Source organism: Oxyura jamaicensis, chromosome 1, assembly GCF_011077185.1.
Source record: "Oxyura jamaicensis isolate SHBP4307 breed ruddy duck chromosome 1, BPBGC_Ojam_1.0, whole genome shotgun sequence".
In the NCBI taxonomy this organism is placed as follows: domain Eukaryota; kingdom Metazoa; phylum Chordata; class Aves; order Anseriformes; family Anatidae; genus Oxyura; species Oxyura jamaicensis.
The window spans coordinates 9822654-9849370 of record NC_048893.1 but is presented as its reverse complement, the minus strand read 5'-3'; the positions used below and the strand labels follow the sequence as shown (position 1 = coordinate 9849370).

Below are 26717 nucleotides of genomic sequence, written 5' to 3'. Positions count from 1 at the left end.
ATGTCCCCAAACTTTTTAAAATACTCTCTCTCTCCCTCTCTCTCTCCCTATATATATATATATATCAAAGAAACTGCTCTTTCATTAGACCATTTCTCATAAAACATTTTGCATTGCCCTCAGTATAAAGTCCCGTCTCTCTGCCCTCATTATAAAGTTTAAATGAAACATTAGCCTTTCAGAGCTCTGTAGTAACTTAGCCTAAAGGGCTCTACCTGTACATTGAGTGGGTAAAAAAGGATGTCTCCTGTTTTTCAAGATTAGATAAATTACAAGTTAATGAAAATAGGTTGTCTTAAGCTACACTGTCTTCAGAATTAGCAGAAAAAAAATCTTTCAATTTTTTCTTACGTTATATAGGAACCCTGCTCTTAGAGCTACATGTGATACATTAATCAGTTATATAAAATAAATATTATAAAAGGAAGAAAAGTAATCTTATAGTATATAAACTAAAGCAAAAGTGTCTTGCTATAGCATACAACAGAACTCTTACTAATAATAAAAGTATAGGATGAGGTGTACTGGAAAAGACATAAGGAAACAGATCAATTTTCTTAATTTTCTTCTCATTTCCAGAGTGTGCATGTTCCCTATGTTAAAAGGAAAAAAAGAGGAAAGACACACCCACCAACAATATTAATTATGATTTCATGTTTCCTCTAACTGTGGTATACATTTTAGATAACAGGTCTGTTTATTGAACCAAACAGATTTTAGTTATGTGAAGCTGATGGAGCATATAACTCATTCTGAACACACCAGGCTGCTTCAAGGAGCAGAGAATGCTAACTTCTATGTCAGTAATTTGCAGTAATAAAAAGCTGTTACTAAATCAATGTCACACTTGGAAAATAAATGTTTCCATTTCACCTTGCAGTTAAGGTGGTGGCAAGAGGCCACTGTCTCATGACCTCCTATTAATATCAGCCCAATCTCAGACATTATGTACAGCAAACCCTGCTCAAAAGACTAACTACCATTTCTGAATTCATCCTCAAAAACAAAAAAAACAAACAACAACAAAAAAAAATGCAGAGAGACAGGCTGGTAATCTATAGATAACCTAATATTCAACTTGTTCTAAGCAGTCTGGACACTAAGTATTCTCCAAATTCTTAACCAAGGAATTAGTAATTTCTGTATTAAAATTACTCAAACTATGAACAGACGTTAGCTGGTTGTCAGATAACTTTTCAGCTTCATGGCAGGCTTTCACAACATATGGCCAACCACTATTATTTTAAAGGTACACAAGAGACAGGAGCAATAACATCAACCCCTCAACAATATGCAGCGTGTTGATAGCAGACATGAAATTAAGATTCACATTTCTCAAGAACTTTTAGGGAGGATAAAGTTAAACAAACAAACAAAAACCTCATAGAAATAACTCCAATAAACTATTTTTTTTTAAAAAAAAAAAAAGTTCCCCACTTCCACACCCAAGTATTTTCATTTTTCCCATTTATTTTTCCCCTTTTCACAATCAGAACACAGAGAACAAGCTAAACCAAATAAATAAAGAAGTATTGAATTGGAGTCAACCTTTTAATTGCTGCATGATGCAACAACCCTGTACCAGAGAAACGATTAATTTGACAGAAAATGATGCTTATTTTTTCAAGCAATTTAGAATTCAATAAAAATTTAATGGATAATGTTCCATGACTCCCTGAATTTATCACAAACTTCAAATGAAACTTAGCCCACTTTCAAAATCTATGCATTCCATTTATTGCAAATAACTATTCTATGCAGATTTTTATTTTATTTTTGTAGAAGTACAGTCAGCATGCTGTAACCTTCCTACCATACAGCAAAAGGCAAGACACCATGCAAAATTATACTACTCTCAGGGAACAGACCATTAAAATATAGATTTGTTTTACTTATCTCATACATTTGGTTTTATGCAATAATTACCATATACTAAAATTTATTATCTTAACTATAGCTGTTTAAAAATAACATTTTCTTTTCTTTTCCCCACTTCTAAAATTAGGACCCATAAAATGACTGAGTGCTGCAGTCTGAGAAGGCAGATTCTTCACACACACCAGTAATCACTAATTCATCAAAACTGACGTTCTAAAAATCAAGTGATGTTTACCATATCCTTTTCCACTGGCAAACATTTCCCCAAGTGTGTGGGCTAGCACTATTTCATCATCTAGCATTATACCATTTCTTCTGTGGATGAACTAAAAGGAATTTATCATATCAGAAAAAAATCAGTGTGATAAAAACCAAGTCAACAGCAATCAACTTCTTTTGACCTAACAATAAATGTTGCCACTAGTTAGCCTATGTGTCAAAACATGGTTTTCATACTATGATTTGCAAAGCAAGGAATAGTTTCCTGGTTAGGAAATGTAAATTTCTTATGCTGGTGAGAACTGCAAGAAATGAAATTTTAAGTTAATAAAAAAAATTAACAGCAACTCTCTCTGCCTATCTCTCCTAAATACAGAGCAGACATCCTTCAATGAATTCTCATTTATTCACTGTCCAGGCTATTACATTCAAGCTGGAACTAATGAAATTTGCAGAACACAATTCCTTCTCATTTGTATGTTGTCAACAGGAAATCATTTAATTTTTCTTTTATTTAACATTCAAAAAGCATCCAACAATTTAACCATAATGGGCTACTCTTACAATTTTTTAATGTTCCTTTTCTGTTACATTTCTAACTATAAATGTGACTATCCTAACGTTTTCAGTATATCAAATATTCATAGGAAAAGTAGGTTAGATGTTAGGATGAAAACAGTAGCATGATTTTTTTATTTTTAGTTGCTTCAGGGGAAATCCTAATCCAATTCAAGTCAGTATACTGACCTCAACAAGATAAAGGGAATCTGAGCTTATTAATATTTTAAATGTATCTACACCTTTAGGTTTCCTTATAAAATCAGTTTTAGCGTTATATGCAATATCAGAACATGTTAAGATAAACTATTCACTTGATCTGCAGCTACTCTTGAGAAAAATACAGCCAAAATGCAAACAGAAAAGCAGTTTTCAACAGAATCACAAGGTCTGTTGCACATGAAATCACATGAAAAACAGTTAGTTGAAATATCTAATCGAATGTATACTGGATCTAAATTATCTAAATGAACAATTCACTAACCAAAAAGCAACAGTATTCAACAAAATCTGGACTACCTACCTTAAATATGCAAGAGCCAATGGAAACCACACAGTGCAGTTAAGATTCATGGGAGCAATACTTAGATCTAGCCACAAATACTGTGTCGAAAGGCAAGGAAGCATGGGAAGCATATCACTGGGTTAAGAAGCTGACAAATCAATCAAGATATGAAAAAGACTTGAAATATATGCAACAGTCTGAGATATTTAGTATGATATAGTGGCAAAATAAGATTGGCAGGTGAGCTTTATGCTGCTTGTTCTATCTACTTCATCTTCCATGAATGTATTATTATAAAATGTACAGGTAATCTGTACTTCCAAATTTTAACAAAAACTGTCATTTAAGTGTTTATTCGCTAAGATTCATTACACTTATTAGATAACAAAATAAATATCCATGAATTTGTACATAAACCTAGTGGTACTTTATAACTACCAATGAAATGTATAACCTTCTAATGTGTTGATACCGCAATTTCATAACTCAGTCATCACATAGTGATGTGAGAGACTTTCACAGGTAGTACCACACAACATTTCTCTGTAAAATTATTAAATGTGAAAAACTGAGTCACAAAGAAATTCTGTCAGACTTATTTGGTACCAAGACTGTTGATGGCAGGATATTATATATTATTTTTATCTGAAGAAGTGATCGTCTCTTTTTCTGAAAAATAATTATATCAAAAAATCCCTGTAGAAATTGTACTTCAGTTTTATAGTATCAGAAATGGTTTAAAAGCCAATTTAACCTAAATTAGCAATAATTCCAAACCAGACACCCATAACTGATATATAAATATGCATCCAACTATAATATTAATTTTAACTTTAGCCGCTGCTCTTGAAGATATTAAAATTAGAAGTCATATATGTATCCTCCTCAAACTTCATGTCTTTAGCCTACATAATAACAAAATTCTAGAAATCATTGAAGTGGGAAAGTCAAACAATTCCAAATAGCTCTAAGGGAAATTGTGATAGGTTTATAAAGCAGAGAGAACTATAGGGCAGAGAAGGGAAGGGCAGGAACTATCAGAGTCACTGGGACTAACTACTGTACTGCATTTCCTGCATTTTAACTGTTCATTCTTAAGTAATTTCTATGTTATATGTGTGCAATTCAGACCAGTAATTTTGAAGCACCTTCAAGTAGAGGAGCAGTAGGTAAAACCTAGGTCCTTTGAACTACAGAGCGTAAATCTGAGAGCCAAATGTAGACATGCTCTCATTTGGAGTCTTGGCAAATTTACAGCAAAACTGATATGCACCTGATACTTGATATTCAGCTTGTTGTCCAATGCACTGATCACTCCTATTTGGATTCAATGATATGACACTGAAGCAATGCACAAAATACATATTTGGTCTGTCCAGGTGGAGCAAAAACTTGAATCAGATACACAGTAAGATGTTCCTTCCTAAACGTCTATGTCAAATAAAGCAGAATAGCAGCCCCTACAAGTAAGCCTCTTCTCATCCTCAGAAGAATGACTAGGAAAATCTAAATGAACATCTGGCACTCCAATAGCTCTTAGCCCCTATGGTACTTCTTTCTTATAACATTCATTTTATCCTGTCCCAAGAAAGGGTTTGGACTGTGAATGAAGTTCATATAATCCTATTTGGTCACTTCTAACAAGGAATATCAGTATTGTTCTTCCAAAAAAATAAAATAATCACAGGAACGTATTTAATTTCCAGATATCTGTTACTGCTATAGTGTTGCTACAAATTATATTTTTCATCCTGCTGGGTGCAGAACAAGACACCAAGACACCAACTCATGCTACACTGTCTTTGGTCCTTCACACAGATAACTAGCATAAATTAAGAAAAGTCTGCTATGCATCCCTGGAAACATTTATGCAGTGAAGTAACAGTCTAAAGATTGCTTGCCTTTTCGCATTCCCAATCCTTATTTCTTCTTCCCTTTTGCCAACCTCTCTGTGACTTTTTCTTTCCTTTTTATCTCCCCCCCCCCCCCCTTTTTTTTTTTAATATATATTTTGAGCAGTTCTGTCAGCATGTTTTGGAACCTTTTCTAATCTAAGATTTCATTATCTTCTTTCCTTCATCTCTGAATGGTCTGTCACTTGCAATACCCATCACAATGAACTACCTGAGTGCATCTTTGATTTTCAACTGCCAACTGAGACGGCCAAGGTCCATTTTTTTCCCCCTTCCCACTCATTTTCCCATAGTCAGCAACTACCTTTTTTTATTTTATTTTTTTTAATTTCACATAGCAAAGGTGCTGACCCTGAATGGACCTGAGTGCTTTTAGAGATAAAAGACACTCAAGGACACTCAGTTGTTCACAGGAACAAGAAAAAAAGTTTGAAAATGTAAGTTACAATGACTCCTACAGAACGAACACTGATACAGGTAACTGTTATGAAGCCATGCCCCTAACTGAATAAAACAAAATCTTTTAAATAAACAACTTGTAAACTAAAAATTAACTGGCAATGAGATGAATGTACTTGTTTATTCAAGGTAACTAACATCATAATATTGATTGATAGACAAGCCCATGTCTCATTTTGAAACAGATGCTTAGGTTAATTGTTTTTGTACAGGGGAAAAAAATTTGCTTTTACTTGAAGGAGGTCTGGAGACAGGGAATGGCTCCAGAATAATGGGCAGGTGATTGTATCAGTAAAATGTTCCATCTGAGGTCCTTCTAAAAAACAGGTACTTAAAGCACAAATACATAACTGCATTCAACTAACTCAGAGGTCAGTGTAAGTCCATCTAAACATATCCACTAGTTAATTCTTTCTCCCCCCCCCCCCCCCCCCCAATTGTTTCATTAAAAATTATCCTTAGGAGACAAAACAGATGAATGTTTGCATATAAAAGGACAGAAAGGAACATTATTTAAAAATTGTTGATATATATTTTTAAGGTTTATATCCTGGAAAATAACCAATTATTAGAGAAAGCCAAAAGACAAGTCAAGGAGGTTCCAGGAGGAGGAGAGTTTGGGAAGTCTGCAAACTGTCATACTTTCTTTTTTAAAGTAAATGGAGAAAAAGAGGGGAAAGGAGGAGGAAGGGGAAAAAGGGGAAAAGAAAATATCTGGTTATTGAGGCAATATGAGAGGAGACTCCAGGGCGCTAGGACACACCAAACATGACAGGACACCAAGACTGCAAGATGTCCATTATCCTGAAGAGAACTATAACAAAAGCCTTTTATATATGAAATATTACCCAATGGGGATATGAAAAATGACTAGAGATGCACTTCGAGAAAACAGTGAAATCTTAAAGCTGGTAAGACAGAGGACAGATAATTGAAGGTACACAAGTGTTTGCTGAGCAGGAGGATAAGAAATTAAGTTCTGAATAAGATGCCTAAGAGCTAATTTATTTTTTTAATAAAATGTGAGGGAAAGACAGATGGACATACTGATTCACAGGAGTGTGAGAAAATCATGAAGATAAATGGGTATTTTATGGATAGGTTTTGAGAGATGCATTTTGGGATCTTCTATTTATGAGGGAAATATATTAGAAGTAAAAATTGCATTTTACTCTGTGGTAGACATCATTTTAAAATAGATGCTTGTACAACGGTAAGAGAGCTAAATACTTTCTAAGGATGAATCTCCTACAAAAGAAGAGGAAAATTAGGAAAAAAGGAAAAAAAAAAAAAAACACGTAAAAGAATGAAGAGATTCATGACAAGTAAGATGTAAAAAAACTAAAACCAATGTGTTGTTACTGATACAGACAGTAATCTGAAAGGATCCAATGTCAGACAAAAAAAAATAACCATATCTAATTTGGTGTAAAACAAACTGACACCGAGAAACAACTACACATCTGCACAACATACAAAAGAGTAAGAAGCTATCTAACCTGACTTTCAATTGACTGATGCAAAATAACTTCATGATACACAGAAGAAAATGTAATTTATTCTGCAATGAACACATATGAATAAAGTACAAATTGCAAGTTACTAGTAGAGTAGTATTAACTATTTAAATACTCTTTTAATAAATAAATAGAAATGCCTACATTTAAATTACACTGTCCAAACTTCAATAAATATCTCCCAATAGCGGGAAAAAATCTGTGATTTATGCTTTGCTAGAGAAATGCCTTATGATAAAAGTATGCATTATTCCTTCTTAATAATTATGATTGGAAATTAATTTATACAGCAGAAAGAATGAAGACAAGTAAAGCTGAAAAAAAAAATAGTAACCACATCCTTAAGTTATATTCTCCTTGTTGTTATAAGCTCTACAGGCTCTGAATATTGGACATACACACAAAAAGCCATTTCCTCCAAGGATATTCAAATACACACATCTACATGAAAACTGTTCCTTGTCTTTCCCCTTGACTATCTATCTTCCTGACTTATAAACTAAAACCGAAACATATCACTTGTGAAGGCGATGCTCATTGCAAAATATTAATAATAAGGACAATGCTGGATAACATGCTAACATAGATGCTACAGTTACAGTACGCATTCATTCACCCACTGCTGATTTTACGGTCTTTTGGTAAACTACCCACCTGCATTTGTCAAGAGGTTTAAACCCTACCCATATTTTTAAGCTATTGCCTTCCATTTATTTTTCAATATTTAATCTAATATAATGTATATTTTTTCAGAATAAAATCTATCTTATTTTTTATCTTCTGTACATCTATCTATAATATAACAACTTTCATTCATTTTTTTAAAAATATTATTATTTTTCTGAAGTAAAGTCCAATAACCCCCAATAACCCCGGGGTGTAATTTTTAGTCAACATAAAAGGAAAAATAAATAAATAAGTAAATTATAAATTTATAAATTAAATAAATAAATAATTCATAGCCAGACTGCCATTAACAGAGTAAAATTCACAGCTTTGTTACAACAAGCAAGAAATTCAACACTCCTGAAATGTGAGGAAAAATTATTTAATAATGGGTTTTACAGTTTTCAAATTCTTTTTTTAATTTCAAAGCTGAAAAACAATTTCCTTTCCAAGGGGAAATCTTTCAACACTCAGATCATAGTAAGTCTATTAAACTTATTTGCTATTAAAAACAAGACTAACTACCAATACAGTTCTAATAATCTTAATGAGTAGAAAGAATGCTTCTGTAGAGAAAACAAACAAACAAACAAACAAACAAAACTATTGTATTGGGCTCACATAGCAAAGTTTTGATAGCTGGGGGACTGCAGGGAGAGCATGTTACATCAGGGCCAGCTCCAGCTGGCTCCAAAAGGGACCTGCCACTGGCCAGAGCCAGTGAGCGACATTGGTTGTGCCTCTCACTGAAAGAGGTGATTTAAGAAAGGGGGGAAAAAAATGCTGCACCACAGCAGCTGGAAGAGACAGAAATGAGAAATGGTGAGAACCAGCCCTGCAGGCCCCAAGATCAGTGCAGAAGGAGGACAGGAGGCACACAGCAGCAGTTCCCCTGCAGCCTGTGGAGAGTCCCCTGGTGGAGCAGGCTGTCCCCCTGCAGCCCATGGGTCCCACATGGAGCAGATCTCCACGCTGCAGCCCCTGGAGGAGCCCCCAGTGGGGAAGGTGGCCTGGAGGAGGCTGCGGCCCATGGAGAGCCCCCGCAGGAGCAGGCCCCGGGCCGGAGCTGCAGCTCGTGGAGAGGAGCCCACGCAGGAGCAGGGGGTCTGGGGGGAGCTGCTGCCCGTGGGGGACCCATGCTGGAGCAGTTTGCTCCTGGGGCACGGACCCCCTGGGATGGAGCTGTGTGGGAACAGTTCTTGAAGAGCTGCTGCCTGTGGGCAACCCCCACAGGCTCAGTTCAGAAGGACGGCATCCCGTGGGAGGGACCCCACGTGGAGCAGAGAGGGACTGTGAAGGAGTGACGGAGCAGCAGAGACAAAGCATTAGGGACTGACCACAGCCCCCATTACCCACTCCCTTGCAACGCTCAGAAAGAGGAGGTACAAGAGGGTGGATTCAGGGGGAGGGTGGGTTTGGAGGAAGTTCTTTACTAGAAAGGAAAACAAAACCTTAACAGACTTTCAAGGTAACTAAAAATCAGTCCTCTCATACTTCCATTTAAATTAGGTTTTAAGGTCCTTTAGACAAACACCTTTCATTTTTTCCCATGAAGTGCTTAGCATGAATCAGTATCTTCTTTCTAGACATTATTTCAAGTAGTTCAGCATGTGTTCCACACAGTGGTCATACTTCACATCTACTTTTTTGGCAAAGACCGACTCTCATTTAAACATTTAGTTTTATTTTGAGCTAACAAATATTTCCTTACAGTTCTCTGGACACAGTTTAAAAAAAAAAAAAAAAAAAAAAAAAAAAAAAAAAGATTATACAAAGATTCTGGTGAATTCTAAGGGACTTGCATGTGCTGTGAATTTACACTCACAAAAAGCCAGAGTAACCTCCTGATGGTCATTCTTCACTGTATATAGCAGGTTCAAGAACAAAACTGCCATCCCTCACGTCCTCACGGCCATCTATCAGGTAATGTAGATGAAAAAATGGTTTTCCCTTCCAGGAGGACAAACACAAGGCTGAGGCAACAAATACACTCCATATCAACCTATTTTGCAAAGCTAAACCAGACTTACAACGTCATGAATCCTTGCACTGGTTTCTGCATAGGGAGAATTCCACACACCAGAATCAATTGCAATCTTTTTTTAAAATTGTCTTTTTAAAAAATGTTTCCAATAGTAAAGAAGTACTGAAATTCAGAGTGTTCTGCTTTACAGTCTGTATTTTATAATGCAATTTTCACTGTTAAGCTATTATTACCAGAAGAACATGGCCAACCTTACTGCAGAGCCAAATTTCCCATCTTGGTACAAGAGGATTCAATACTAGTTGTTATTCCAAGCTGCATATAAGAGGGGAAATATTGCAGAAGCAATGGAAAGAGATCTGAGGAGCAGCAGTAATCATCTGGCTCCCAAAATAGATTTTGGCAATATATAGAGCTTAAACATGTATTACTCAGTCAAGCAGCCTAACAAATACTGGAATCCCTGGACTTTCTATTATGTCCAAGATAATTCTGGATACATACCGTATTTGATGGTCAAGAAATACGCCATGAAATGCAGCCACACAGAATGATGATGATACTCTGCATTCAATTCACCACATTATTTTTCACATTTATTACACACATTTTATTACAAACATAACGATTTAATCTTACACAGTTAAAAAAAAAAAAATAGGAATGCAATGATGTTTTGCAACCTTCTACCCTTATATCTAAAATCCTGTTTTCAAAATTAAAGAACTTTGGAGAGAAAAGGCCTGAAAAATCTCTTCATTGTAGGGACTTCTATTTTGTTGACATGAGAACCATAATAACCAGTTTTAATGGGGCTGACTTCTGGTATGGCTCCTCACATCCACATCATCATGATGTTAAAAACATCAACCCAATAGTAAATTACATCCTTTGAGTATCTAAAAATACTGTATCATTCCAAAGACCCATGTAGATGAACTCCTAGTTAAAAGAACAGGAATGACATAATATAAAAAGGTTGGTAGCTGATGCTTCCCAATGGGCTCACTGTGAAATAACTCACAGCAAACAGTTAGGGTCACAGCTAAGGCCCACAAATTCAGAATGTTTGTCTTTGCTTATTTTTAAAAAGAACCCAAACAAACAAACAAAACAAATAAATTAACCTTTCTCTGGATTTAAGATAAGTGAGAAAAAAAAATAGGCTCCTCTTTAACCTCCATTCCTTCTTCCATATATGAGTTACAGCACTCACCTAAACTTGACAGTTAAATCAGAATTGTGATTTATAATTATAAATAAAAAAGAATCATATTTGGCTGTTCATACTAACATTTAGAAAGTAAAATTTATCTATCTACCATATTCTGGTAGATTATGACTCTGCCAAGTCATAATAGTGTGAAGCAACACTGGAAACATTTACAATTCAAGCTAATAACCAGCCTTACTATAGATTTCAAATAAGCAAGAGTACAGGAAAAAAAATGAAATAATGGCTGTGGTATCGCTGCCAGGGGGCATCTAGAACAGATACTCTCCAAGAAGAACGAGAGTTGGTTACAGTTCTTATGATACGGACGATTTCTGGTTTGGCCTCCTAAGTAATCACCTGATGCATCAACATCACAACAGTTTATGAAGCCGCTAAATCAACGACACCCTCCTTCCTTTTTTGTTCTTTGGTCCCACCATGCACCCCTCACAGTTTTCAGCTTCAACAGAAAAGCAAACACATACAATACAGAAACATCAAAATGTTCTACCACCATCTATCTGGAGATGTTAAAAAAAAATGTACTGCTATCAATTTTTTGTTTAAGCAAAGATGACAGTTTAGCAGTATTGTGTCTATCTGTAATAACTCAGGAACAGGGACAGTCTTCCAAAATAATCTAGGATGATATAAAAATACTATGTTTTTCTATTTTTTTTTTTTTTTGTCATCTATAGCTAGTATACAAGATCGGTTTCGACAAAATCAGGTTTTTCAAGAAGTAATAAATTAAGGTTGGTTACAAAACCATCTTTCTTTATCCTACCTTGTCATCTGAAACTGAAAATTTAAGACAAGTCATGGTAAACCTGATGTCATGCAAATATGCTAGATCATCCAATAAATCTAATGTAATCCAAGTACCGAAACGCCTCATGAGGGAGGGTAGCATTCAAGTCGTTCGACCTTCTGAATTCTGAGAGAAGGAAGCATTTTCATCAAGTTAAAAAAAGCTATTTTTTGCTGCTTTTGTTAAAACATTTTCATTCAGGAAGCTTTAATAAGCTATTTGGATAAAAATATTAATTTAAATCGTAATTGTCAGAACATAAAAAGCTATACTGACCCTAGAGCTCTTTGTTTAGGCTTATGCATCAGTATTTTCCTTCCAGGTTTAATATTCAACCAGCCAGGCAGTCTAGGAGTACTTAGGGATTTAGCTGTAACTAACATTTGCTTAACACTTACCCCAAGCCATAGTGTTTGGTATTTAAAACAGGCTAACACTGAAAATTCATTTAAAGGTCCACTTCACTCTGCATTTTTTCACAAATATCTTACTGATTAAAATGATTGAAAATATTATAAATAAGTAAAATAGAATGAACAGTAATCCTTATGTTCATTACATGCTTGTGGCCTGAGATACCCCACATTTTCAGAAATTGTTCAAAACAATAAAAATTCCTGTCAAAGATGATAATAAAAGTCAGTCATCAAAACAGAAAATGTAAGTTATTTCTAAAAGTTTTGATTGCCTCCCCACACTAAGCACTATTATGTCAAAACATTTTATCAACAACTGAATTTTCACAGATAGGATGCACCACTACAAAACTGATTCCCACTATCAAACCCATTATTAAAAAAACAATACACATCCTAGGAGATTTTAGGGAGGAGCAAAATTTGGACTGCTCTCCCAATAAAAGGATGATATGAACAGTATTTATATTTTAAGATAATTAAGCTATGGAATCCATCTTTTAATTGTAACTCTGTTTATGACAGTTCTAACAGGCTCAGCGGGTGAAGTCTTCCTTATGCTGGTAGCTGTCCAAACATATTCGAATTTAAGTCATCGTGTTCAAGACATTATTCTCTGCATATAAGCATTGTCAATCTGACACATCAATCAAACTCTTCAGTGATAATCGAACAGTGACATGTGGAAGTAACATTTAAATTTCAGACTTAGGAGAAATGAAGCAGGAGTAACCACACCAAAAAAAAGCAGCCCTTGTTCTTGTGCTTTGACCAGCACCCTTTCTAAATCTGTAACAAAAGCACTGACCTCTACTTAGAGCAACCACTGTAGCATTATGCATCTGTATGTTATCCATCTCAGGCAAGGAGGACAATGTACGGTGGTATCCACCAGGCAGATTAGCCTTACTTGCCTTGTGTTTAGGATTTCCTCTGGCCTGCAGTTCCCATATTCTGCTTAGGGATAAGCAGAGTACAGTTTCAGTGGGGATTTGGAAATTAAACTTCTGTTATTATTAATAGGAGATGCATGACTAATTCCCAGTGCATGTAGTAGAAAGCTGTCCTGAGGGTCTGTTCTGTTTTCAGTAGCACATTGATTTTATTTCAAGACCTAAATAGAACTCTTGAAAAATATGGAATTTAAAGTCCAATTTGGGTCCATTTTATTGGGGTTGACCTCTCTGGCAGTGGGACTATAATCCTCAGATACAGGCAAATAATCAAATTCCCTAGACTTTACCCTCTTTCCACTGAGGTTTTGGCACCAAAAGCAGAGAAGACAAAACAAAAATAGGTTTCATGATATTTCTATTTGCAGTTAAATAAGTGACAAAGTAATAACCTCGATGTAGTGAATGGATGTAGTTTTATTATTTATATTTATATGTTGTTTTTTTTTGTAGTTTTATGATTTATATTTATATGGTGAAACTTATTTATTCAAAATAAGCAAATCACTGTATATGTAGCTAACCAAAGCACATTATTTTATAGCACATACTAGTTTGTCAGGTTTCAATAGGTGGCACTCCATTTGAGAGTTACTGGCTAAAACAGTTTCCCAGCTTTAAAGGGCCAAGTGGAGGATGGATCCACACATTCAGAATTTCACAAGAGAAATTACAAACTATTTTCCAAATGTACAACTGTTCCTACTGTAGTAGTCACTGAAATCTCTATCAAAAAATGACAGTTTATCTAATGTGAACAGGAAGGAAAATGACAAAAGTGATCAAGACAGGTTATCACTCTCTAGAGTCATAAACATTTCTTGCAGATAATATTGCTTGAGAAAATTAAACTCTAGTTTTAGAAATCTATTGTTGGATAACTACATTCCAATCGCTCCCTGTGTTTCAGATGACACATGAATTTTGCCACTATAAAATAAACCTGGTGACAATTTTGGGTTTACTGATATGAAATCCACTTTCTTTTGCAGGTATTGCCAATTTGTTATTTCTGAAAACACCATCTGTAGCTGTGTGAGAGGAAGTTAGCCAGTTTCTACGCTACATGACGTTTTTGCTGACACAGAATTACTGATTATACTTTCTTAGGCTTCCCATTCTTTAAATCAAACTCATTTAGCATATTAGTCATTTAACTACCACATCTTTGGTAGTTAACATGATAGCTAGACCCAAAGAATCATTAATTTCTTGTGATCCATATATATTGCATATGCAGATACCTGTCTCAAGAGATTCACATTTCCATGTTTGATTGTCATTTCATTAGATACTGAAATTGCAACCCCCCTATGGAAGTCATGGTCTGTCTTCATTTTTAGGTTAAGGGGTCTGTATAGTAACACAACCTAGCACTGTTTTTAAGGGACATAAGTGTTCTTAGGAATACTACCTACAGTGTTAAATTCGACAGAACAACAATCCATTTTACATAGTGTTATGATGACAGACATATTAAAATTCACATGACGTTAAAAAATCCTTATGATTACAGACAAGCTTTTGTAACAGTTTAACAGCAAAGTATCAATACACTGAAAAAAAAAATAAAAATAAAAAAGCAAAGGAAACGGCCTGTCTCTTCCCTGTAATCCTGCAATTAAGGTGCACTTTACCATTCATTAAAGCCAGAATCCCAGAGTAATCCTCTAGGTCTGTCATTCAAGCACACCATATAAGAATAGCAGCTACTATGATTCTTTCCCCCATCACACTGACATTTCCATTTTCATCCCTGTGTCATTTATGTAAGCCACAAGGAACGGTGGCCATGAATTTTAAAGAGCTCAGGTCACATCAGGGTCTTTTTCTCCTTGATGAGATTTTGAAAGAGGAGAAAGGCTGCATATTTGAAATTAGCACCCTAAACAATGAACTGAAAAAATGTGGATTTCCATTTTTCCATTATTCCATTTTTCCTCCCTTCTTTTTAAAATTATGCAGCCATTTTGAATGCTGAAATGTCTTCTTAACGGATAAAGATTTTTTTCTATACAATGAACATGGGAAAAAAATAAATTAATCCTGAAAGATAACTTAAATACCAAATTATGAAATGCTTTTACAATTAAAAACTCCTTCACAATATATGTTTGTAAATATATTTTATTTTAACACTATTTAGAAAGAGTTTATTCAAATTTTATGCTAATCTGTTACTACAGTTCTGGAAATGCAGTGCATGCAATGTAAGTACTACCATCTTGCACAGCATGTTATTTGCTTGAACCGTATATGCTTTTGGGATACTTAGAAATGATTTCAGTACTCATCTCTGCCTGAGGTCAAAGCCATGTAAAGAACTGTCAAGAATTATTTATATTAAGTAAGAACACAGCACAGAGAAAGAATGGATATGAAAATTAAAATATGTAAGAATTTTCTTTCACCTCCAGTTCAATTTCAGAAATTCAGATCCTTCTCTAATAGTTCTCTTTAATTATGGCTCCACCTAACTCGTAAGATGAATCATATGCCTAATAGAGCACATATCTGAAGCATCATTAAAGGAAGGAAAAAAGACAGTCTCAACATCTGTACTAAAAACAGAGATGAAAAAATGGTGTGGGAGTTATTTTTGTTGAAGAATGGGACACAAATAATAAGCTTAATATTATAGTAAAATCACTTTGTTCACGTGCTACTTACAGCCTTCATAAATATCTGTTGGTATGTGGACTGCTGCATGTTGGTAAGACGTTTGCCGTCGGAAAACAGGATCTTCTTCAAATACTGGTCTGATTCTCTGGCTGCCAGATTCAGTGTCATTCTTTTCAGGCTTTTTAAAGAAAGACATATGAAGTACAAAGTATTACAAGGTATGCTAAAAACAATTCCTCTTTTTATAAGACAGACTCATAGACTTTCTCTTATAGCTAAAATTTTGCATTTCTGTATAAACATATTTATTGGCTTCAGGTCCAGAAATGTTGTGTATAATTCATTATGAATTACAAGTCATCCAATGGAACTCGGTGAAATGAAAAGCTGCAAAAGCAAAATGAGAGCCTAACACCTTATAAACCTAATTTCATAAGCTCATGGAATTTTTACACCCATAACAAAAGGCAACTATATTATCCTTTATTACTTGTAATATTTTGTACTGAATCTTAAATAGTGAATATCTCAATTTTATTTGTTTAGATTATATAGTTAAATCACAAATCTAAAATGACATCAGTAATACATTTCATAAATATATTTTTTGAGAAACAGTGAGGCACACACGAGACAGAGACAGGTAATGAAGCCTTTTCATAAGTTCTGATTTTCACACATTTTATTAATTGGTTTATGTTACTAATAAGTCTTGAGGAAATGTCGTACTCTTCTGGCTACAGCTGCCTGGGTGGAAAGGCTCCCAAACACTCAGGTGCTCACCACCATTGGCCTGCCTCAGGTTTCCATCCTCCCTCACCTGTGTGCACCACTGCTTCTTGATTCCTTTCAATCTACTCAGTCATTTGGACTAGGTTTTAGAAATTTTGTGAAACAGACCTTTTTTATTTTTTTAAACTCAGTTACAAAACTTGTATGAAGTATGGAAACCAAAGAGATAGTGAAGATCAAAGAGAAAAGGGTAGTATCTTCACCTGCCTCAGCTGCAGACTGAACAGGAGTCTCCATGGCATGAGCATGGCATGCCACTTAAATCAATAATGAGTCAGCTATGATACCACATGATTACTTAGGCCAGCAATTGCAGGCAGTTATATGGATCTTTTTAATACTACAAAGTCATCATTTTTGAAAAAAATTAATATACTTGAAAAATAGTGCTGACAAAGAAGCATCTATCTGGTGAGCCAGGCACACATATGTGGGCTGAGGCTATTCGTTATATACTGCCACTGTGTCTATTACCCCGTATCAATACAGACAGCTGAATTTCAATTCACCCACAAAATATCCTAATTAAACTGCAGTTTCCTCATCTGCTTCATCACAGGACCATGGAAAAAAGTTATTGTAAATATAGGTTCAAATGCTGCCTGAAGTAAGCTGCAGTATCAGACAGGTTTCAGAGGTGGTTTCCTTTGGAAACACTAAGGGCAGAACTCATCCAAACAGTGACATCCACTGATTTCAACAACATAGCAGCCTACATGTGAGTTAATCACCCCAGGCTGCCGTCGTAGTCAATGAAGAGAAATAGGCACTTTTAGAGTACAATTCATCACATCTTAATTAGATACCTATTTTCCCATGATATGACTCATGTCTCCAAAGTGCCTCCTTCTTTCCATCAACAATAAAGGTAGCCATAGGGCAGTTACCCTAGATGTAAGCGCCTGTAACATAGCTGTCTAGAATTAGGTGAGCTACATATCACAATGCAAGTCTATTAAACTTCTGGAAGAAAATAAAGTGGGCACTAATTCTGACTTTTTTTTTTTTTTTTTTTTTTTTTTAATGCAGCATAGCTACCATATCTTATGCTAGGAAGTTAAGCTTGTTTCTTATCCCTTAACCCAGCTCTGATGGATGAGACAGAAGGGAATCCACAAGTCTGAATACTCAAAGTAAGGGATGATCTTTTTAATTCATATGTATTATGACATTAAATAACTGAAATTGATACAATGCACTAATTACTTAACATTATTCTCCTTGGAAAACCTAAGGCAAGATGATGCTGTTTACTTTCCTGCAGGCTGTTTTCATTAATAATTCTAGCAGGCACATCTACTTGGTGTTTGGAGGTTTGGAGGCTGCCAGAAGACTTCTGAATACAACAATTCTGCATGTAGATGGTTCTAAGAAAGTAGTGTTTTAGCTTTGGGATGTGGAAACGTAGCAAATGCTTGTACCATGTAAAACTTTACCAGATGGTAACACCATTACAGCTTACTTTGAAGTTTGTAAACTGGAGCCAGGATCAGTAATAGCTGGTGTGTTCTATAACTTGAAATGACACAGCATTATGATAACTTTAGGTAATGTAATTTGGGTTAATTTTTACTTTATTATTACTATTATTCCTACAATATTAGACACTATTTATTAATTTCCCAGAACTGGAATGCTGTGCAACATTAAGCAAATTCTGGAGTTCTTTTCACACGTTATCTTTTGGCTTTGTGCTGCTCAAGGTAATGAGTTTGCCTGATTCTGCAAATGCAGTCTCAACAGTCAATCATTTGTGTAAGAAAATTTCTCTCCTGCCTGAAAACCAATTGATTAAAAGAACCTATCACACTATTTTAGAAATTAGTGCCAACCGCAATCTCCTGTTACTTTCACAGAACACTTCAGATTAAAAAAAAAGGGGGGGGGGGGATGGGGGTCATCAAGCCATATTATTACAATTAAATACCACAATCAGTTGGTGTCATTTTTCCAACTAATTTTCCACAATGAATGCTTAGGGAGGGGGAATGGAAAGAGAAAGGGGGTATACCATAAGGTCCATACTATAAGGTGGACTTGATACCACAGTACATTTACATTTTTATAGAAATTTCTGAAGCATCTGAACATTAAACTTTCATCAGTGCTTGGACATTCATTCTGAGTAATAGATACTAGCCTTCAGTCCTTCCTGTAACTCATGTGTTATGGAAGAAGCTTCAAGTCTACTACCAATGTTTGACTATGGTGAAGCTGAAAGAACTAATCCACCTGAACACCTTAAATTTTCAAATACAAAGTCTATTTCCCACATTTACAACAGCGCACATACCAAGTGCCGACAAAACAATGCCCAGTGTAAAGACTGAGATTCTGTTCTTCCAACCAATATTCCACAATACCAAAACAAAAACATTCTAAAACCTCTTCAATTATTATTACTGTTTTGATTTAAGTGATTCACCTTCTCCACCCAAACTGTATTTTGTAACTACCTCTGTGAGCATGGTGCAGGGCAGGGAATCTACCAAAACTACCTATAACAACTCAGAAGCTTTTACGTCCTTGTTGTTGACCTCCTGGGAGTAGTTTGTGATGTACAACTGCGAAACCATGTATATGTCTGCCCCCAAACCCAGAAATGGTGAAATCCTCTAAAAGCTCTGTAGTTCCCTTCACATGGCATTAATTTTGCTATTAAATCTAAAGGTGTCTGAAAGAGATCTGAAGACAACAGTGTTCAGAAACACTGAAGGCAAATTAGCGTTGCACTCAGTGAACAGATTGGCCAGCAACACCGATGCTGTGCAAGGCCTTACACATTTAATATTTGTAGTGGATCCTTCTATATAAGGTAAGAATTATTTAGTTTTCAGCTGCCAAATATATGAATTATAAGTAAGCTACTTTTATATTAGAAATAGATTAGAAAAGATGGAAAAGGAAAACCCCAGTGTTGATAATTGTTTACATCTGGTATTTCTGTGAAAAGCCTGACTAGATTGCTGCACTGGTTATTACAACTTTAATAACCATTTAAACTTTGTTTTCAGGAAAGTAGCAAAGCACCTATTTTGAATAAAAGTAATCTGGTATGTGAATGTAATTAAAATCCAACTCAAAATAACTTTTCTCTCAAGTCAGAAACTGAAATGCAATCAATATTGGCACAAGAAAATCCCACATGAAATGGTGACTGAAGATTAATTTTCTGTCTATTCAAACCTGGTCTTCACTTATTGAATTATGTTGTTACCTACCACTGACAGTCAGCAAAATAGCTCATTCATTTCGCTGAAATGAATCTCCAGAACCATTTCTCTGTTCCTTGTAAAGCTGTTAAAAGCCATTTCTCCTTTAAGTTCACATTTGCACAATCTAAATGCTTTCTTTTTTTTAATCTTTTTTTTTTCTTCTTTTTCTTTTTTTCTTTCTTTTTCTTGTGTGTCTGTAGTTGTCTCTCAGAATAAAGGGAAAATGATATTGCAGATAAGATCCGTGTGAAGTGGATTTTTCTGTAGACATTCCTTGTGATCTTGGCTAAATCACTTATGGCATGATATAACATAAAATCGAGGTTATCTTCCATTCTGTGATTCCAACTGTGATTTTATAAGCCAAATACATACTTGAAATAATGCAAGTACTCTCTCAAGGGCTTTGTGAACATAAACTAATTTATGTTCATATAGCAACTGGAAGCTTTATGCCAAGAAGTATCACAGGAAGATGTGCATAGCAAAGCAAATTGCCATTAAATGAAAATGAAATAAAACCGGTTCTAGGAATTTAGACATAGTTTAGCTGCTCATTTCACTTCACCTAAACGTATTCTGATTCTTTTTCACAGCATTCAGTTACTTTTTTATCATCACAGAATCACAGAATGGCTTGGTTTGGAAGGAACCTTAAAGGTCACCCAGTTCCAATGACCCTGCCATGGGCAGGGACACCTCCCACCAGACCAGATTGCTCCAGGACCCATGCAGCCATCATAGCAATACCATCATAGTTATATGAAAATAAGTGGAATTCATATCTATACTAGTACATTTTCATTTAGTAGAAATGCACTGTCTTACTGCAGAAATTAGAAGTATTTTCTCTATAAATATAAAACACTTTTTTTTTCTGCTTCTTGTAGCTGCTTAAAACTGAAGATCAGAAAACAGCTTTCATTCATTAATACCACCAGTGAAACAAACAAACAAACAAAAAGCTAAATGAAACATTCAGTTGTTTTCTGAAGGCAGACTGTTTTCAGAAATGAGGTACAAGTTGCTGAAAGCATCAAAGCAGTTTTAGCAGCAGAACAACAGAACAAGAAGGTAGATTTCATTTTGGTAATTGCTGAACAGACATCCAGCAAGAAACAAAGGCATCTGCTTTTCATGCTTATGTAAAATAGAAAGGAATTCTTTGCTAGTATTTTGCACTGTCCTAGCATCTAGGGAATGTGCTTTGCATAAACCTCACAGTCTCTACGTATCAGTGACATTTTAGAGAATGAATGTAGAGATGGAATTAGAATTATTATGGATCCAGAGAAGCCAGAATTCTCCCGTTGACATTCCCTTTTATCTTTCCTTGCAGATTTCCAAGCTTTTATCTTTATATCTAGGATTTTGATCCTTCTTGATTTCTGAATATCTGTTTAAATTTCTACAAGTAAAAATTTTAAACAGTAGAGTCTCTCTGTCTACGCTACTTTTTGTCCACTCACAGAAATAAATGCTTTAGAAATAAATGCTCTCATATTCTCTCTTCATTCAGCTATTACTCCCCTTACTCAAAATTGTTTTTGCTGGCTTGTTTAAATATTCCCTCAATAACATAATCCAACAGAACTACATATGCAGTGCCTGTAATGTTGCTTTAAAAAGATACATTAAAGAGTTGCAGCTGGGGCTGATGTGAAGAGTAAAATATCAAGTTCCTTGAAGCACAGTGCTCAGCAGCATGCCTGCAAAAGGGAAAGGATGGGAACCGCCTTTTTAAGGATATGACACTGAAATTCATTTTGAAAAGGCAGCTAGATTACATTTCCAACAGCTACAAAATTCCCAATAGTATTTTAGGGAATTTAATAACTGCACTGCTGATAACTTTTTTTTTTTTTTTCATTTATTTCCTTTCAATATATGTGATTTTCCAGATGTGGGAAAATTGCCAAATGGAATTTAGGTGGTTGTGATAGAACTGCAGTCTCCTTCATTTTTGTTTGTGTGTCAGTGGGTGACTTCAGTCTATATGTGGCGACATTAAGATTTTAAATAAACCGTCATCCTTCTGTCTGCTCCAGGCTCCTAATGACAAAATTCTAACAAGAGTTATAGTAAGAAAACATTTGGCTTCAAATTTAAAGATTCTTACACTTTCCGTTAGACAACAGAGGTGTTAAACATAATATACCGGGCCTAGGTGGCATAACATATAGGGAAATATTTTCATTTGGAAATGTTAGCATGTCATTATCAAAGATAATTTATTTAGAATGCATGCAGTGCTTTAAATGTTTCCATATTCTTTGAAATCAGCAGCTGGTTATTGGATATCAGTAAGAAAATGAATGGAACTCTGGATTCAGTGCTTACCTCTTTAAAAAAAAATGTATTTTATAGCAGTCATTTTATTTTCAGCATTCTGCCAACTGAATAATTTAGCGTGTACCAAACTCAGAGTCAAACTAATTAAAAAGCATTTATTTGCCTCTTTAGTTATTTCTCTGAATTCAAATTATCCTTTGTTGATAATCATTTCCATATATCTTCTCACAGACTTGTCCCCGTATACTCTTCTAAAAAAGAACTATGTTCTTTTTTATGGATGGTTCAAAACCTGCTTTATGCATTCACTTATCAGACATTCATGGTTTGCAGCTCCTGATGAGAATTTTTAGGTACACAAGAAAAATACTATATACCCCAGTCATAGTGGTGTTTCCCTTTTCTTTGTATCTCAACCTGCTCACCAAACTCATTGCATCATGGAATATATGTTTTCTTGAATAAATGAATCCTTGATTTAATTCACTTATCAAATATAAGGACTGGGAAATTCTGGCCCTGCAGTAGCTGAACTGTGAATCCCATTATAAAGGAACAGATGAAAATGATTGTAAAAAAAAAGAAAAAAAAAAAAGAAAAAAAAAGTTATAAAGGAGTTAATGAAAATTATAACAGCAATTTCTAATGATTATACCTGCATTTTATCATCCTTGTCATCAAGATAAACTTTAAAAAGACTGATACACTTTTTTTTTTTTATAATCATATCCATAGGACTTATCCTTGCGCAAATCATTAAATAAAACTACTCTAAAATTTTGCAAGCAGGAAAATGAAAGATTCAGCCTGTTTTCAACATGATGAACCCAAGCATCTCACTGTACACATGCCTGTGATTTAAAAAGATAGAGAGACTCTATTTTGTAAGTGCCCTAACAAGTTGAGGCTAGGGAGAGTAGATCAGGCATCAGGATGGGGGACTGAAAATCTGAAGTCACCAGAGTATATTAGCAATTAATGAAATTTATTTTAAAGAGACCTATGCAGTCAGCTTTTCTTTCCTAAATCTGACACAATTTTAATGTTGAAATCTTGATTTCTTATTTAATAATCAAACCGCAATTGAAAGTTATGTTGTTTTCTCATTGTTACAGGTTACAGCTGACCTTCACCTCAAAGTAAAGACTGCTTTGTAACACATCAATATGTAAAAATTGATTTATTCCATCTCCAATATTCTCTGTAACTACAAGGACAGGCAAAATTAAATACATATTTTAAACATTTAGGCACATAAGACTTCCTATAGATGTGTGACTTTTTTTTTTTCCTCCAGTCATCAGGAACCTCTCCCAGTGTTTCAAGGAAGATGGAGAGCTGCCTCATAATGACATCAGCACCCTTGGATCAATCCCATCTGATCCCATGGACCATCCCAGCTGTACTTTGAACTTGCTAATTCTATCCCTGCAGGCTCAGGCAACATCTCCATACCCCTCCTGGGTAGCATATCCTCATCGTGAGCTCAGGGGTCATGATGTGTAAACCCATCTGAAACTCTCAAATTCACCTGGTTCTCTTCTACAGGGGGTGATGCTCTAAGAAAACTCAGGGATTTAGGACCAGGGTGGTCACTAGGAGTGATTTTCCTGTCATCCCTTAAGATATCATGTATTGGGTGTAACTATCTGCCTCAGCCCCAGACTGGTCTGACTTTGGCTGCGGCTTGACTGGACAAGATGATGTCATGAGACACCATGAGGAATATAAATATATATGTACGGTCATGTTAGTATAAAAGCACGTCTTAACTGATTTAAATGTTACGAGCAGTTCAGAAAAGACTATTCTACTGTTATTGGAATAAATTGCACTATCTTTCACCACCCCCACATCCAATCAAAGATAATATCCCTTGAGAATAAGAACTGTTAAATCATCTTAATGCTTCATCAGGAATTAGTCATAATACCCACTGACTGTGAACATTTAATTAATCTGATTTTTTCATCTGATGAAGTTGTCTTTGCCATGCTTTGCTAAGCCATCGACTGATCCTGTTTCACAGCACATTCTTATCTTCGTCATACTGGTTAGAGTCCAGATTTTGTACATCTCACAGCATACCAACTGGCTGTTGCTCTTTCTTCTTAATTTGTCAGTCTTCTGTGTCAATAACAACATTAACAACAGTAAAGACCTCTTTGAGAAGAAGGTTGGACTACATGACCTCCAGAAATCCTCCTAATCTATTTTTTTCTGTGATTCTCTGAGTTAAGATTAATGGGGCTCTAAATGCTGTACAAACATCACTCACTAATTCATGCTCACATAAATATAATGCAGCTTTTCACTAACTACATGCCAGCTGTATCTCAATAGATAAAATGCATTAGGTAACACAAAGCCACACACTGACCTCTGAGTTACATATGGACCACAGACTTTCCCTGCAGACTCAATGAAGTGTCATAATTTGAGTTAACTGCCATAATGCAGTTATATCTGCAAGTATATATGGTTTTAAAATAATGTTAGTATGGTGAAAACTTAAAAATGCAACAAATTAGAAGAATGACATTCACAGAGACTGAAGGAAATTTTAGAAGGGCATTCTGTTCAAGAGGAACACATCAGAAAAAAAGAAAATGAAAAGATAAAAAAAAAAAAAGGAAGAAGAAACAGGTCAGCTTTAAGATACTGCAAGAACTCACAGAAACTGTCAGCAAAAGAAAATACTTTTGTAAAGGGTCAGCTGAAGCCAAATTCAAAAGTTCTAATATCTGGACAACTGTGATTCCTCACTGGATTAAAATAAAGTTACCAGCAGTACACACTGGAAATGAGAGTTGCAGGATTAGCTGTAATTCAACTTCTCACACACCAACATTCAGAAAGTCTAGAAGGCAGAAGACAACTGAAGAAGCAGAAGCAGAGGTGGCCCTTTGCAGCCAGGTGGGAAAGAAGTGTTTCTGAACCAAAGCCTCAGATTATTTCCTATTCAGCCCAAGTCTCGAAAGATGTGATGCAGGTGCAGAACTGCAGTGTAAAGGACCTTGCATAAAACAAGAGGCTTCAAGTCTGAAACTCTTGTCTGTAGCTGCTTAGCCATATTTATGGCAAGTAAAGGAAACTAGTGGTTTTAATGTGGAGAACTGCGGGAAAGATTAACGCTGGATACAATATGAAAACCTTATACTTCACAGAATAGACTGACCATCAACTTATAAACATCTACAAATGAAATGCTTTATATTAGATACAGATATATTCTTCAAGCTATTGCTTTTTTATCCATTCTGCAAAGATAATCGGGACAGAGCACGTTGTGTGTGGAAACTCCAGCGAATGTGATCTGGCCTTCTGCAGATGGTTTTGACTAGTTCAGAAATACTCTCTTTTCCAGAGTCAGGAGCAAGGCAGAAACAGCTGAGGAACTGCACTGCAGATAACTCAAACCACAGGGAACTCTCTGCAGACCCCACAACACAGCAATGCATGTATTATTTCCTGTATGGGGATATATTCGGGATGATAAACTACCCTGAAGGCATCTCCAAGTAAGCCAATATGGTATTTTATCTCCAAGCAATGTAGCATTGCTCAGACGTCTGAGGAAAGTAAGGTTACATATTAATCTCCTGATCAACTAATAATTTCAACTGTGTATTTCCAGAATGGGGAATTTAGCATGTCTCCTTTGTCCAATATACAAAATGAATATTAAAGACAATTTGTAATAACAATATTTACCTCTTATCTCTGCCATAAAAATGATGAAGAGCTCATTTGGCCATTTGTTTTATTTGACATTATGAGTAAGCAGAATTATGACCAGCAGAAGCCACAGAGGACGCAGCTATCAGCACATTTTATTTTTCCTTTTTTACACTTCTCAAATTTGTAAACATGACTTAAAGTTTTTGTGATTTAGTTATCTTGATTCTTAATACTTACTAAAATACTGTAACTGCTCTATTACAGGTTTCTTGATATGACTTGCAGCTTTCAAATCCTGTTTCTGCCTTCAATCGACCATATGAAAATGTCAGATTAAGGCTTTTTTTGTTTTGTTTTGTACAACTTAAAAAAAAAATCAATGTGACCAGCACATTTAAAGGCGACGTGAAAATGTTCACATAGCATTGTTATCTAGAACTGGGCAACAAAGAGCTCACTAGAAATCACTACTTACAATGCTATAAACGCTCCCTAACAATTTCAGATTTTTGAGTTGCTGTTATTTACTAATAAACAATTACACCGCATTCACTGTAATTGTTAGCAGTCATGCATTTGATATTAGTACGAAATATCTTCAAGGAAGCAATTTTCCATTAAACTGATGAATCACTGCCTTTAGGCCTGAATTTTGATCTGTGATGTGACATAAACTTAGCCTCCGTGGGGAGACTTCAAGCACTGCTCTTTTGTGCAGATCTGCCTTCAAGGTAGGATTCTCTGCATTAAGAACTTCCTCATCTTTTTAGGACATTGACAACTACAGTTATCACTCTTGCCATTATTATTTCATAACTCTGTTTCACAAGTAGGAGGTAGCTTTGGGGCAGTCATATATTTCATTATCATGTATTTTTCTTTGCAGCCTTGAAACTGTACTCATCTGGGAGAAGGGTAGACTTGTGCAAATTTGAATAAAAGAATATAAACCTGACACCTAGTTTTTTAACCAAAAGAAAGAAAGAAAGAAAGAAAGAAAGAAAGAAAGAAAGAAAGAAA

The 26717-nt window shown here is 35.3% G+C and overlaps 1 protein-coding gene across 8 annotated transcripts in view; it reads right to left on the bottom strand.

The window, feature by feature from the left end:
- The window catches only part of CACNA2D1 (calcium voltage-gated channel auxiliary subunit alpha2delta 1), a 393216-nt gene that overhangs the window by 140786 nt on the left and 225713 nt on the right, over nt 1-26717 (bottom strand). For all 8 annotated transcript variants that reach the window (XM_035343652.1, XM_035343643.1, XM_035343692.1 and 5 more), the window contains exon 6: nt 15766-15895. In XM_035343652.1, coding sequence (XP_035199543.1) covers nt 15766-15895 — 130 coding nt within the window. The remainder of the gene's footprint in view (nt 1-15765; nt 15896-26717) is intronic.